Consider the following 16,621-nt stretch of genomic DNA (forward strand, 5'->3'; position numbering starts at 1 on the left):
GGATTCTTCCATGCTAAACCATTTTTGTACTTTTATGTAGATTGTGAAAGACTAAGCAACATTTTTGATCTATCTCTATATACCTTAATTCCAAGATATAGGTTGCTTCTCTCATATTTTTTTTATAGAAAATGTCTTGTACAACCAAACTTTAACTGACTTTAGAATGGATACATCGTTTCCTTATAAGTAACATGTTATCAACATATAGCATGGGGAATACGACAACACTCCTACTAACCTTCATGTACACATAGGGTTCATCTAGATTTTATGAGAAATCAAATTATATGATTTCCTCATCAAAATGGATATTTCAACTCCTAAATGCTTGCTTTAGTCCATAAATGAATTGTTAAAGCTTGCATACTTTATTTCTTTTAACAAATGTGAAACCTTCGGGCTATATCATATACACATCCTCAAATAGTTTCTCATTGAGGAATGTCATTTTCACATCCATCTGTCATATCTCATAATCATAATGAGCTGCTAGGCTGGGAGTATTTGAATGAATTTAAGCATACTACCGGTAAGAAAGTTTCATCATAGTCAATGTCTTACCTTTGATGATAGTCTTTTATAACTAATCTAGCTTTATAAGTAAATACATTACTATGCATGTCACTTTTCTTCTTAAAAATCTCCTTGCACCTAATAGACGTTATGCCTTCAGGCAAGTCTATCAAGTTCTAAACTTGGTTTTCGTACATAGAATCCATTCTTGACTTCAAGGCTATTAGCCATTTATCCCTTTTTAAACTTTTCAGAACTTCTTCATAATCAGTAGGCTCCTCATCCTCAATGAGTAACACACCATTCGATTCACTTATGAGAGATCTATATCTCTTAGGAATATTATGTATCCTACCTGATCTATAAAGAGGTAGTGTCTTAGTAGGTTCAGCCAATGACTCATCATTATGAATAATCAGTTGTGGTTTTTGACTAGGCATAACTTTTGTCTATTGAAGTCACTTGAACTACTCTTAGTTCAACCTTACTCCCACTATTTTTATAAGAGAAACTATTTCTCTAGAAATATAGTATGTTTTGAAATAAATACCTTTTGTTTCAAGGGATGATTGAATTAGTAACCGTTAGTTTCCTTAGGGTAACCAATAAATAAATATTTATCAGACTTAGCATCCAACTTATCTGATACTGTCCTCTTCACATAAGCAAGGTAATTACCTCATATCTTCAAATAAGATAGGTAAGGTTTCTTACTAGTCTATTTCTCAAATGGATTAGTAGAGACTATCTTAGTTGGGAGTTTATTTAGTAAGTATACAGTTATCTCAAATACGTAACCCCAAAAGACTTTAGGAAGACTTGCTAGATTTATCATTGACCTAATCATGTCCAACAAGATTTGGTTTCACCTTTTAGATACACTATTGTGTTGTCATTTATACGATAGAGTCTACTGAGATAATATTCCATTGTCCCTCAGATAATCTTTAGACTGTTGACTTAAGTATTCACTACCTTGATCAGATTAAAGTATTTTAATACTTTGTCAAGTTGTTTCTCAATTTCATTTCTGAATTCTTTAAACTTTTTAAACGCTTTAGATTTGTATTTTATTAAATACGTATACCCAAATCATGAATAATCATCGATAAAGGTAATGAAGTAGCTATAATTTCCTTGTGCTTGATTTGACATCGGTCCACATATATCAATATATATAAGGCCGAGCAACTCTCCCACTTGTTTACTTTTTTTTTCAAAAAAAGGCAACTTAGGGGGCGCTTGGTTCGGGTAAGGGAATGGGAATGAGAATAGGAATGATTGTAAATATTAATGAAACGGGAATGATTCCCATACCCCCCCCCCCTCCTCATATTACTCAGTAATGATTCATTCCTATATTTAGAGGAATGAATCCATGGGTCCCACCATCATTTCCCCAAACTAAGCACCAAATTTTATTCCATTCTCATTCCAAACCTCACAAACAAGCAGCCCCTTAGTCATCTTGCCTTTTAAGCATGATTTATATGTATCAAATGAATCTAATTCAAATAATTCCAAAATTGCAAGTCTTTTTAATTCAGATATGTGTTTCTTGCTTATATAGCCAAGATGACAATGCCACCAGTACTCTTCCTCAAGATTGAGCCAACAAAACAAGGGTTCTTCTCAATGGGGGAGAAGCAAGAGAAGAGTAAGATTTAGCATGCCCTAACGAACCATATCTCTTCCTTTATATATCCAACCCAACCTATAAGGATTATCTACGTGCCATAAAATCCATCCTTCATTAATAACCTATCAATGTTAATGAACTTGGTTAATGGATCTACATATTTAATACATCCATTTAATCCAAACCCCTTTTATATGTAATAAAGTATTAGATCATTTAATTAGGATTTAGTTTCTTTAATGATAATTAATTAGTTGTATTAATTAAGTGTAAGCTCACCTTATGAAGATTAAGTCCATCAATTTAGGAGATCGTTTTAGATCGATCCTGCATTTGAGAAAAAGTAAACGTTATGATCTAGTCGGCATTTACAGGAATGAGAAAGATTTGAGGACATAATTTGCTTCTGTACTCGACGACGACTCAAGTCACTCAACCAACTTTCCTGTTTACTTGAACTCGTACGTCCAATTTTAGCGAGAAGCACACTGTTAAAGAGCAATAGATAAGTGGCATCGATCAGAGCTGTGGTACCTGAAAGGAACAAGAACAGGAACAAGAACAGGAAGAAGAACAGGGAGTGCTGCATGTGGTGGAGGTGAATTGATTGCGAAAGAGGGAAATGCACTGTGATATTTATGAAAACACATAAAAGACGAAGGAAAAAACAAATCTAGTTGTTGGAATTAAAATCATCAACCTTTTTTCCTCAAGAAAAAGAAGCAATTTCCATCCACAACTTATAAAATAAGTATAAATCACACTGTCAATTGTACAATGTCTGATATTTTATAAAGTCATGGTACGCTCATATCTTTTGTTTAGAAAAAAATAATGATAAGTAAAAAGGACCACAAGTTCTTATGCTTCATTTAATAAGCTAACCAGTACGATCACTCGGTCCTTCCACACTAATTAATCGAGCATGCATCTTGATAAGCTTGTCATGGCTGAAAGGATGGTCCTAGGGCTATAGGTACTTCTATAGCTTACTTTGACGAGAGCATGGACAGCATCCTAAGTCCATAATTATATGCCTCATATATATTGTGTTCTGTACGTATTATATATCGACTCACAGCTGCTTAATAGCTAGATATATATATAATCTTCTAAATTATATATAACATAAAATAATGATATGATGATGCAACTTTTAAGTGCATTATATTTGGTTTCCTAGCGAGAACAGAATTAATAACACTGCACTGCATGCACTTGAGAAGAGGATACGATGCTTGTTACTACGTACGGAGAGCTTTGTGTCTGCTTGAACATTACTTACATGCAAATTCTTCTCCTTTATGTTTTCATGGACACAAAGTCAAAACCTAAATCCAACTAAAGCTACAACTCCCAATTAATGCATTCATGATCTCCTTATCTGACCTGATCATCTTTACATATATATATATCTGTCTATGTCAAACCTGATTGTTAAGATTATTAAGCACGATATTAAGACAGATAGAATTTAAAAAATGGACTCATCTTTCATGTTGCACAACACAAATTAATGACAATGGAAAAAAGATCTCCTCCCATATCTTCACCTCACATGTGTTATATAACAGATCATAGTTATGTATATCCTTTTGGTAGCCTAGCAAACAACTTGTGGATTAATTAATTAATCTATTAGTTTTACATTTAAATGGAGTGTCAATTGTGCTTAATTACATTGTGAACTAACATTCATCTCAAGATGATAAGGATGCATGCATAGCTAGGCTTAGTTGACATGGTCCCCCTTCTATCTTTCTCCTCCACCCCTTGATCAGTAAACTTCCATCGATATATTCCCTTGTTCGATCGATCGATCTTCACTCACTTGCGATCTTCCTCTTCCTTTCGATCTCTTTGTGTTTTGTGTGTGTGTGCCTTTTTCATAAATCTGTGAGAAAGAGTAGTAGGTTGAATTTGCATCTGGTTAATTAATGGAAGCATTTAGAGTTGTGCAGTCTACGACTTCCTCATCTTCTTCTTCTTCTCGGAGAGGGATGGTGGGAACGGAGTGGGCGGTGGCGGAGCGGGAGCACATGTTCGATAAGGTGGTGACGCCGAGCGACGTCGGGAAGCTGAACCGGCTGGTGATCCCCAAGCAGTACGCGGAGCGGTTCTTCCCGCTGCTGGATCAGGCGGAGTCGGCGGGCAGAGGACTGGTGCTCTGCTTCGAGGACGCCGGCGGGAAGCAGTGGAGCTTCCGGTACTCCTACTGGCACAGTAGCCAGAGCTACGTCATGACCAAGGGATGGAGCCGTTTCGTCAAGGAGAAGCAGCTCTACGCGGGGGACACCGTCTCCTTCTCCCGCACTACTACGGACGGCGGCGCCGGGCCCGCCCGCCGCCTCTTCATCGACCTGCGCCACCGCAGGCACTTCTACCCTCTCATAATTCCTTTCTCCTCCGCCGCCGAAGCACGGGGCCCTCAAATAGGGATGCCATCCTGGGGATGGCTCAATACCCCGAGGCCCAGTGCTGCTCCGCCGGTGTTTCCCCCCCGCGCGCAGTACGTCGGAGTGCAAGAACGCCCAGCCAGCAACGCCGGCTCGGTGCCGGTGGTCGTCGGCGGTGCGGAAGCCAGAGGGAAGTTCGTCAGGCTTTTCGGAGTGAATCTGGAGTGCCCGGAGAAGGATGAAGAAGGAAGAAGAAGAAGAAGATCATGAACATGATCATGAAACCTTAAATTAATATTCGATTTTCTGAATGCAAACAACATAATTAATTCTGTATTAAACCATTCGATTCAATCGTACTCAATACAAAATAACATATGAATCTGCCTGCTAAACCACCACTTTTTAAATCTCTTACATCCATAATCCATTGCGATTGAATTCCCAATGAGGAACAAATACAAAATAAAAATAAAAATAAAAATGTGATCAATCTGTTTTCTTTCTTTGCAGCGATTCTCACAACAGCGTACGGAACTCTTGCTACTTTCTCTGCATCGCTGAAAGAAGCATAAAATCAAGAAGCACGTGAGCTCTCCTACTCTCTCTATTCGTCTGCTCTTTCCTCTCTTGGCTTAATGCTAGTAAAAGTGCTTGAGTTCCTTAATACACAGTTTGAGAGAGATTCATGTCATGCATGGTGCTAATTAAGTGATATGACGCTTTTAGTTTTTGTTAATTGCTACTCCATTATTTAAAGCTTTGGCATTGATTGCTTGATAGTAACATGTTGCTACTGTTTGCTAACTTTTCCTATGTTTCTTATAAATATGAAGTATCGTTATTGATCTGTTCTTACAATTACACTATTCTTAAGAATGTTTTGATTTTACTAATTACACTCATGAACTAGAGGGGTTTGATTGATCCAAGTTTCATTTTAATTTATAGACAAATAATATATAAATAAATATATATTTAGTATGGTACTGCAACCATTTCCATTAATAAACATTCTTGAATATCGATCCAACAAGATGATATGAAAATCATCAAGAAACTACTTGTCTTGAACTTGAGACTCAACAAAATTATGAAAAGTCAATTTTTACTTGATTCATTTGGTCGTGAAAACTAGATCATGACTTATAACAATTTTTGAACTTAATTAGAGTTCATGCAACAATGTGGTGTCTATAACTTCGCCTTCAACTTCAGTCGATGAGCATGCCTTAGGCCGTTGTTTCTTGGAAGACCAACTAATAGTAGTGGAAGGAGAGCCATCTTGCAAACAGAGTTCCTATGTAGTGGAGAGTAGATTATATACTCCTTTAGCGTAGCTCATGCTATATTTGTGAAAAAAACTCACTGAGAGAGACATGAATCTTTGATAGCTAGAGATCGAATGAAATTGATCTCAACTAATACTAATTGAACAAGGATTAGAATTAGTTCTTCGCAAAGCACTCGGATCCAATAGCCATGAAAGAGGGTTTTCATACAAAGTAGTACTAGTTTTGTCCATGAAACAATTATGCGTCCACTTTATGTGAATGCATCCAGTTGAAGGAATTCTCTTCTCTGTTTTGCATTCCTTTCTCTGCTGCTTCTGCCAGTGAAATGCTCTTATTGAATTTCATTTCCAGCAGCTTATGCAATGTCGAGTTGTGGATGATATCCTGGGCCTGTGATGTGATAACTGTAATTCTAGACTCATTTGAATGAAAGATCAATTGATGCCAAATCAATCATGTCATTCAGTGCTGCTTTAATTGCCTTATTCTCTGGGTATGCTTTCAGATCATAACAAGCCATATGCTCCAACCATTTTAGTAAATATATAAGACATATTATGATTACTGAAGGTTAGTTTACCAATCTTCTCCAGCAAAAAGCTGGCTACATGTTACTACTGCATTTTATGACATAGGATGCATAAAGGAAGTACTTAATATATTGTCAGACCAAATGCAAAGATACTCGGGATAGATTCAAATCCTCCTACATTTTTAAATATAAATGCATTTTAGTTTAGGGAATCCAACCAACAGCTGTGAAGTTGATCTCTCCTGAAGTGTTCTCCCTTTCTGTGGCAGCTTCAGGAGGGGGGAAATTCCAATACCTATCGGTTGGAGAAGAGGATGAATCAGAACCAGGAGAACAGTTAAGAGAAAACTTTAAAGGTCATTCATGTTTGTACCCAATCTGCAAGGATGGTTCAGAAGGCTTGGTGTTGGTGTTGGTGTTGGTGTTGAGAGGGCAAGCGCGCAATGGTAAGGGAACACCTCCATCAACCATGGCTTTGCAGTTCCAGCAGCATCCTTCAATGGGTCTAAGAGAGCTACTTCCTTCAGACTGAAACAAGTACTTTTTGATCATAAAAGAACAAAAATTAATGGAAATAGAATAATGATCTAGCTGCAATTAGAACAAAAATTTAATCTAGCACCACCTTTTCTTTGATACTGTTCTGGTTTTCAAGATGTTGCTCCTGACAATACAATGGAGAATGCTTGTTTAACAGATGCAATCAAGTAGTTATAAAAGAAACTGATACAAGTTCATAGTAAAAGGAGCTCAAGTATATGTTAATTTGTAGTCAGAAGGAGTTCAAATTGATCATCATGGAGATTTAAAAAAAAAAATCTCTATGACCAAATTGAATCAAGAGAGGTAGCAATCTCTAGTTAAGCATAGCGATATCGGCCAAGAAGTCTTACTGATAATGATTAAAAGTAGCAATATGCAAGATCCTTTAGTTAATAAATAAGAAATCAAGGTACATTGTTGTTAGTGGAGACTGGGCGAGAATATTGAATGGTTAGCATCAAAGAAAGTGAATAAATTAATATTGGATTAGAATCTTAATTTCTTTTTGGAGGGTGATGAAGAGTGCTAACCAAACAATAAAGTGAGTTGTTAGGATATCTAAAACAATTTTGTTGTGGGGACAATAGAAGGTATATATCTTTGAGAAAAATTGTGAACCAATTTCAAAGTCTATCTTGAGCATTTGAGACATTTGGATGTATCTTCTAAACTCATATGTAGAATGTGATTCAAATAAATGTGATGCTTGTAGGATAGAGATTATCCTATGAACTGTATTAATTCTGTTGGTTTGAACACGGGAAATAATCTTCTAAAATTTGTTGATAATTGGAAGAATATTAGAAAATAGGGAAAAGGAAAATAAACGACATAGTCGATCATATTATTCATCCAAAAACTAACTCTAACTTAAACTAAACAAGGGCTACGGTGTAACGGTTAGACCCTCCAAGTGGTTAACCAGACATCTAAGATTCGAATCTCAGTTGTGGCAAACTGTAAGGATTTTTCTCTAGTGAAATGACAAAACTAAGAACGTTGGTCACTTGGATGGGTCTCCGCGAGCGCTTCCTAATTTATCCTAATGGTCAATGAGGAATTTTCATTGGGCTGGACTGGTCTCCTCTAAGATTAGTCGGTTCGAAAAGCTAGATACTTAGATGTCTAAAAAAAAACTAAACAATTATTTAAATAGACTTAAAACCCTAACTTGTAAAGATGAAAATACCCTTGAACCCTAAAAATAAAAAATTAGTAAAAATAGTAAAAAAATATTCGGAGTCTCCAAAAAAGCTCTAAACAATGCTTTATTGGATCAGAAATTAGTTAGTTTTGCGTTCCATCTAGTAACAAATATAGATCTCTGAATGAGTTTTGATTTGACATATAGAATATCTCGTTCCGATACTTGAGTTAAAAGTTATGGTCAATTGAAGTTCGAATCCTCCTTTATCAGTCACTCCAGGTTGAAAAGAACTTGCCCTCATGTTTAGAATAGTATCAAGTGATAGTCTACGAGGAAGATCATTTGACATCAATTTGACAATTGCTCCTATTATCTTTGTTGATGTATTAGAATTACAATCTTCAATATCTTTAGTGATAAAAAAAGTCAAGGACTGGAACAATCTTTTTGTTATTGCAAGCAACTGTATTCCATAGCATCTCTATCTCATCATGAAGTTGATTTATATTGTTAATTCAAGAGCCTTCTTCACATATTAATCCACTTGCATGCTAGTCAAGATAATATCAACCTTCTTCGGATCAATAATGAGAGTGAATTTAGGATGTGTCAAGAATTCCGTTACTTGTGGGTTCTCAGTATAAACACAGAACATACGATCATCATGGTGTTGAAGCACACGTGTGATTAAAGAGGATTCCTTAGTAGAAGCACATAGATTCGTTAATGCAAGCTGCTCTTCACTACCAAGGCTAGTGTCTAAATTTCGTCCTGAAAGCATCTGTATGTAAATTTTCACCTGTTCTTTCCTCAGTTGTGACTTCAATACATGTTGAAAATTCAGATGTACTGATGGAAATTTCTTCATCATTGAGAGAAATATCATCTGAATCCATTGTTGCCCTGGATGAAGCTGCGATTAAGTTTCTTACATTAGGTGGATGAGTGTAACCTTTGTTTCCAACTCCACTAGACAATCTACGGATGTTCAAGATTCCACTTTCATATCCTTCTTCTGATAAATAAGCATTCACTGATTCTTCTTCTGTCGATCCTCTCCCTGTACCATTAGAATGAGATTTGCCAAGACTTCGAGTTTGGTGGTTATTACGCACACTGAGACCAGATCTCCAATCCTTAACATTAGAACCTCTTTCCACTTCAAGGTTTTTCACATCATGGAAAAAGTCTTGTTGATGCTTGCTTGCATCAAGTGCAAAAGTATCATCCATGAGATGTGTGCTCCATGACTAGGTAGTGCTGCTAGGAAACTTTTACTTGAGCTGTTGTTGGTGTCTATGAAATTTCTGGATCGCATATGTCCAAAAAATTTGGAGTACTCCATCTCATCTTCGCTCTCAGAACTTGGTTCGTCAGTGTCATGATATTTTGGCAAATAATATATATTTTGGTGGCACATTGCCATCAGAATCTGAGTGAAGTTCATCCTTCCCTATCTTCTCTGAATGATCAGTTTGGTTGGGCTGTGAGGTGATTTCACTATTCCGAGCATCATTCTCCTCATGGCTCCAAGAACCCATGTTTGACAAATGACTAGACGGTGGATAACTTTGTTGCGGCAAAAATGAATCCAAGTTGCTCTCACTTTGCCTCCAATGATTATCATTCTCATTATTGTAGTCGTCATAATTGTACAACAGAATAATCAACTTAACTGTTATCATAATGGTAAAGTGGAGAAATCCAAGTGGCAAGTGCTTGAGCAGGATCTACAGAGACGGTGAAACCGATCGGTTGAGTTTTGACCCTCCAGCACTATTATCAAACTTGGATGCAGGTCTTAGATCTGAAATGCTATACCCTGCATAATGATATGGTTTGGCATTATCTTCATGGAAATTATTCCCCGATGACACATTAACAATCGGCAAGTTATGGAACTGAGCCTTCTCTGGCATCAGATTTTCCCAAGATGTGGGATAACTCTTTAAGGTTTGATCTTTGGTTAATTTGCTTGTTCGTATCAAGTCATCCTTTGCAGATCTGATGCCTTTGGGTTCACAGAATGAGAATCCTTTCGACTAGCATCCTCGGAGGCTTTTAAATGTGAAGTGTATTTGCTCTCCACATGAGAGTTTTTTATTGACCGATGATCTTATCTGAAAGCGATGGAGATAGTACACTGGACAGGTGGTACTATTGTGGACCTGGAGAAGACCTTGAACCGGAGAAAAGGTTGTGAACTAGAGTGAAAAGGGGCTCTGAGTGCCTTCTTTCTCTCTGTGCACATGAAAGAGAGGATCCTACAGAATGTTAGAACGAGAACCAAGGAAGAGGCCCTTGGCATAGACCCTCCGACGCTTAAGTCAGTACAGTGGACCAGCCAAAGTGAAGAAAATGAACCGTAGTTCTATAGAAAATGTGTATGTGTGCCTTTGAGAGTGTACTTGACTTACTGAGAGGATTTTTTTTATTTATATCACTTCTCATAACCTCAGGTGATAAAGAATATTGTCTGTCAGAAACTGTCGGGTAATGAAAGGTATATAGTCTGGAAGATGTATAGTTACCCTCCAAGTAATCTTCCATTAATAGTGTCTAAATCATCTTTTATAACTTACGTCATTAATGAGCCGGTTGAGAGAATATGCTGTCATAACGTGTTAGTTGATAGGAGGTGTGGAGTCACCTTTGAGGAAGATTTTACTGAATGAGTATATTATAACAGAAGAATATTGTCTGACAAATAATAGTTAATCTCTGACGAGTTGTGATTCTCTAACATTGTCGTCTCTTGAAAGAAATCCGACCGACCCTGCTTTCGGTTGGCTATATGATAAGGGATTTATACCCTTGTAGAACGGGGAGCACTATATTATAAGTCTGACCATCCATGGAATCAGTCATCTTTATATTGAGAGTTGTATTATAAGATTGAACCAGTAAGCTGAAAGTAATATTATAGAAGCTGGGAGTTGGATCTCATATTCTCGATCGGTGCATTAAGATCGAACAAGTTTATTCTGATCGTCATTGTAACCGACCGACTTGTGTAGGAGATAAGGACGTTGAGCCCTGTAAACTTGACTAGCTTTATGACTGATCAGTCGTATAAAGGAGGATTGATATATGAGGAGTACACTAAAGCCCATAGGTTCGTCAAGCTATATACTTAGGGAATACACTGCAGCAATGGGGAGCTGTATCTCATATGCTCGATCGACTCTAGGGCCGTTCGGGTTTAGTTTGTATGTTTTGGCACTGAACAGAGAGATAGATCCATTAAGCCCGCCTGACTCCAGGGTCATTCGACCATATATTGAGAGCAAATACTAAACTTAGATACGCCCGACCGGCCTTTGAGTCGGTCGGCTATATAACAGAGTTATGTAGTATGAGTCAAAATTTCGATCGGTCTGTGTCGATCAGTTGTTTACAAGTAGAGCACTAGATCCTTCGAGTCTAACCCTTATACTAAAGGCCTTGGCGCTGAGTGAGGAGCTAAGACTTGATGAGAGCTACGCTTTATCCTCCATCTCACCTTGACTTTAACTACCACATCATCTTTGGGTCCACTCATAACATCTCATATTACTAGTCTCCCCTTCAAGTTTAGTCGAAAGAGGTTCATAGCCTACTGACTAGACCACAGTCTAATTTTCGTCCGACTGCCCTTCTTACGAGCCCGACTAGATGGTTGTGCTTAAGCTTGCCCATTAATGCAACAATCAACTTTATTTTTTATTGAAAAGATGCGTGTTAGATGCTTGATACGTTAGATAAGGTACTAGTGATACTCTTTTTAGAGAAATGATTTCGGTTATCTCATCCATCATAAATGTCCATTTATGGGTAAGCGTCACATGTCTCACTATCTCATTCTTTAAAACGACAGCTGATGCATGCCTTTTTGTACGGACCAACGACGCTCTATCCTTTCTAATCCAATGATTACTGATGATTAAGTCATTTTAATTTGGTCAGATGGTTGAGATTGAAGAATTATCTGTGCTTCGTCTTCTTCAACCCCTTCTTCCGGTGATCTTTGTCAATGAGTCCTTCCTTCTTACGACCTATACTAGTAAGTTCTCCCTTTGACCTTTCTGTGTTTTTCCTTCATCCATTCATGGCCCAAGAATCATTTGCTCGCTGTATATTTTCACTCGCTCGGATTTTGACAACTGCGATTTAGAAATAATTCGTCTGTCCTTAGAAATACCTAAAAGCCTTCGTATTCGTATTTTGACTGCCCAAGATCATCTTCATCGTCCTCTTCATGGTTTCATGACTTTCTACAAAGATCAATTTTCTGCTGGTTTACACTTTCCTATCCCAACCTTATCTGAAATAAGCCATTATTTTAGCATTCCACTATAACAACTTACACCAAACACCTTCCGCTCAATGTGTGGCATGGTCATCTTGTTTCGCCTATATGACATCCCCTTAACCCCATGGAGTTTCCATTACTTCTTTTATCCTAAGAAATCAGAATCGAGGATCTTCGTATTTCAATCACGCCCCAAGCAATGTTTTTTAACGACCTGCCCGCCTCTAATAAGGGATCAAAATCCCATTTCTTTTGTATTCAGATGCTTGCGTCACTTTCTTGGTCAATGGAATGGTGGTCCGAACTCCCTCTCATTCCTGACTTAGAAAACTATAAACATGATTTGACCTTTGTTTCATCTTCGGGGAAGCTAGCTAGCTTAAAGTTCAAAGCTCCAAAATTGTTGCATGAAGGCTTGCTATATTTGTTCTAACTAAGTCCTGTGCGAGCGTCCCTTTCTTGCTCTTTCGGTAAGCATTAACACCCTACCTATTATGTTATCACTAACTAAGGTCTTTTTTATTTTATGCAGTGGATGCTTTTTACGTGGCCTTAGCTACCGAGTGTCTTCAACTGGAAGAGGTCGAGATGACTCGGTAAGAGAAGATGCTTCTAGCTGAGCGAGAACAACAATCGCCCGATCCTTTAGGCGAGGCTTCTAGTAGCCGGGCGGTTGATCCCCATGCGGCGCCTGCAACAAAAGAGGAATTATCCTCCGCCTGCCCCGACACCTAAAGACTCTCCATCTTTCGAACTCGAAGTGCCCTTAAAGAGGAGACACAAAAGGTACCGACTCATCTCAGTGACTCAAGTCCCTGAGAGGAGGGCGTCTCCCCTCAATGTGCCCTCTCCCCATCTTAAACCTGTTTGGGAAAAGATCCTGGCCCTATCTTCCGAGTGGACACTGTCTGCTCTCCCTTTTAGCAGTCCTACCCGAGAGGAGGTAACTTCTCGTCCAACTGATTCTCTGATTCTTGCCTCATGTTCATCATCCTCCCCTCCCATCGCTCTGACTACCGAAGCTTCCTCTAATGAGCCAAAACGACTCTACCAATTTTTGGCTGTTTATGACATACGTTCGCCCAAGCAATATCTTCTCCATCAGCTCCCCCATCGGTCTGCAGTAGAATATTATTGAAGGGTCCCTTAACCAAGGCTTGGGAGCTAGCCATGAGCAAGGTGGATGAACACACACTAGTGGGAATGGTGGGCAGGTATGATGGAGCAATCTGGGTATCCTAGATTTTGATATTTGGGTAAAGGTTTAAGTTAGGTTTATTATTATATTTGATATGCATTGTAAGTGTGCACGATACAGGTACAACAAGGAAAGTCCAAGTGTGATCTTGGCAAAGCAGGAAAGTCCAAGAATGAGTCTTAGCGGTGTAAATCCAAGCATGTAGTCTTGACAACGTAAGTCCAAGTGTAACTTGGCAATGGATGAAATCCCAGAGGTGCGACCTATTGGCAAAGGAAGATCCAACAATAATAACAAGGCTGATGGAAGCTCCAGAAGTCAAGATGTGAAGGATGAGGAGGCATCCGAGGGATGCAAGGCTGATGGAGGAGGCTAGAAGGTTAGGTCTAGGTTGGCCGGGCGAGGACGAGTGCTGAGTGAATGTACTCGAGGGTTAAATCCTAGGATTAGGGTTTTACTATAGCGTTACTGTAGCAGTCGACTGATGTTTTCATCAGTCGACTGGTGCGGTCGACCGGGCAGTCGACTGGTAGCGAAAAGAATGCTTATGTTCGTTCGATTAGTATAGAGCAGTCGACTGATGGAAGTATCAGTCGACTGGTATCGAGCCGTTGGGTTGTAACGGTCGAATCTCCACAGAGGGCAGTAGACTGATAGACGGGGTTTTTAAACTCGTGGCCTATATAACCAAGCATCGAAAGCTTGGTTAAGGTTGACGAAATTAGTGGTGATTAACCCTAATTAGAGTCTCTAAGTGCCCAAGTGATCTATCATACTTGAACGAGGTTGTGGCAAGGTTTCTCCACCCATAAGGAGCTACGCGAGCTAGCCGGAAGTTCTCCGGAGAATCATCCACCGACGGATCGGGATCGTCCACCTTATGGACAGCCGTGGAGTAGGAGTTGTATCTCCGAACCATATTAAATCAACATGTTAGGTTTGCTTTCTATTGTTAGTATTTGTTTTTATATTCCGCTGTGCGTACTAACCATTGTAGGAAGTGACATTTTAGGTGAGATGCTATTCACCCCCCTCTAGCGGACGTCAAGGTCCCAACAGGGTATTCTTACGACTTGACCACGATAGGTTTTAACCTTCTAATTTCCTTTTCCTAACCTTCTCTTACTTACCTTCTTTTACTTAGAATATTGCTAATGATGCTTTTTCTGTAGCTTTAGGGAGTCAGGATGTACCTGTTAGAGTGTATACTAAAAGCCTAGCTTTTTGTAAATATTTATTTTTGAAATAAAGAATCACATAGGTCAAATGTCTACATTTATATGCTAAGTGTAGTTGTTCAATTAATTTATATTGTAGATAACATGGTGTGCGGTGTCACACACAGAAAATTATGTTATCAGTTCCTTATAAGTTATAAAAAGTAGCTCATGACTAAGATAGAAAGGAACAAACCATTGGAATAGTCGTAGTGTAATTTGCTATTAGTTTATCTTGACTATAAAATTATACTAGTACACTCTGAGTGTATTGAGCAGAACCATTTAAGGTAGTTCCTTTTTATACTGACTATATAAAAGAACAATACCTTTGTTAATAGAAGTGCGTGTGCTCTTAATCATGATATAATAACAAGCACATATACTCAATATTCATTTATTTAATTTATCAAAATGTGCGATTTAGTTCGATAAATCAATAGGCTCGATAAGTTGGAAAATGGTATTATTTATATGGTGTGTTGTTGATTATAGAAAGAAATTGTGTCCTAGTAATCTAGGTTGATAATGTCCCCAAGAGGAGCTCATAAGGATTGTCATGTAAACTCTGCAAGTGGACTTAGTCCGACATGACAATAAGGTTGAGTGGTACTACTCTTGGAGTTAGATATTAATTAAGTGAGTTGACAGTAACTCATTTAATTAGTGGACATTCGATATCTTAAACATAGGGAGATTAACATACTCATGATAAGAAGGAGCTCATATAGTAATATGAGATTGGTGCGGTAGTTCAATAATAACTCTTGAATGGTATGAGTTATTATTGATGAACTCAAGTTGGGTGTTCGGGGCGAACACGGGAAGCTCAAGTTCATCGGGAGACCAAAAGCAATTCCTCCTCTTGGTCCCTGTCGTAGCCTCTTATTTATAAAGTCTTATACCCACCTATACCCACTTTCTTACCCATCCTTAAGTGGTCGGCCAAGTCAAGCTTGGAGCCCAAGCAAGGGCCGACCAAGATAAAGCTTGGATGGGTTGAGGTGTGGTCGGCCCTAGCTTGGAGCCCAAGCTTAGGTGGCCGGCCGCATAAAAAATAAAAGGAGTTTATTTTAAAATCTTTCCTTATGTGGAAGCCTGTAGTTAAAAGGAAGGTTTTAATTTTTGATAAAACTTTCCTTTTTTGTAACCATCCTCATGGTTTTAAAAGAGAGTTTTAAAATTTAAATCTTTCCTTTTATATCTTTCTACAAAAGATTAAGATAAAGGTTTGATATCTTTCCTTATTTGTAGTTAAAAGGAAGGTTTTAATTTTTGATAAAACTTTTCTTTTTTGTAACCATCCTCATGATTTAAAAAGCGAGTTTTAAAATTTAAATCTTTCCTTTTATAGCTTTCTATAAAAGATTAAGAGAAAGATTTGATATCTTTCCTTATTTGTAGTTAAAAGGAAGATTTTAATTTTGGAGAAAACTTTTCTTATTGTAATCATCCACATGTTTTAATAGAGAGATTTTAATTTATAAAAGTTTCTTTTTATAACCAACCATGAAGGGAATTTTTAAAAGAGAAATTTTTATTTTAAAAATTTCCTGAAACAAATTAGGAAGTTTTAATTTTGTGTTTAAAACTTTCCTTATTTGGAGGATTTGAGGTGGCCAGCCACATTAATAAGAGAAAAGGAATTTTTTTATTAATTAAATTTTCCTTTCTATGGCAAGGAAAATAAGGAAGTTTTTATTAAAACTTTCCTTATTTGTCAAGACCAAGGAATATAAAAGAGAGGGTAGAGGTGCCTCACCTCACAACAACATATCATCTAGTGTTACTCTCTTCTCTTCCTTGTGGTGGCCGACCCTCTCTTCCTCATCCTCTCCTATTCTTCT

General features: G+C 37.9%; 2 protein-coding genes across 2 annotated transcripts in view; one reads left to right on the forward strand and one right to left on the reverse strand.

The window, feature by feature from the left end:
• The first annotated feature begins 4,009 nt into the window (after positions 1 to 4,009).
• LOC121982973 (putative B3 domain-containing protein Os10g0537100) lies at positions 4,010 to 6,864 on the forward strand. Its single transcript, XM_042535970.1, has 2 exons — positions 4,010 to 5,139; positions 6,648 to 6,864. Exon 1 carries the CDS (start codon positions 4,093 to 4,095, stop codon positions 4,819 to 4,821), a length of 729 nt encoding a protein of 242 aa, XP_042391904.1. The 5' UTR covers positions 4,010 to 4,092; the 3' UTR covers positions 4,822 to 5,139; positions 6,648 to 6,864.
• The window catches only part of LOC121979727 (truncated transcription factor CAULIFLOWER D-like), a 46,822-nt gene continuing 36,284 nt past the window's right edge, over positions 6,084 to 16,621 (reverse strand). The window contains exons 6-8 of the mRNA XM_042531709.1: positions 6,752 to 6,906; positions 6,601 to 6,673; positions 6,084 to 6,236 (exon numbers count right to left, since the gene is read on the reverse strand). Coding sequence (XP_042387643.1) covers positions 6,084 to 6,236; positions 6,601 to 6,673; positions 6,752 to 6,906 — 381 coding nt within the window. The remainder of the gene's footprint in view (positions 6,237 to 6,600; positions 6,674 to 6,751; positions 6,907 to 16,621) is intronic.

The sequence above is a fragment of the Zingiber officinale genome, chromosome 5A, assembly GCF_018446385.1.
Source record: "Zingiber officinale cultivar Zhangliang chromosome 5A, Zo_v1.1, whole genome shotgun sequence".
Taxonomy (NCBI): domain Eukaryota; kingdom Viridiplantae; phylum Streptophyta; class Magnoliopsida; order Zingiberales; family Zingiberaceae; genus Zingiber; species Zingiber officinale.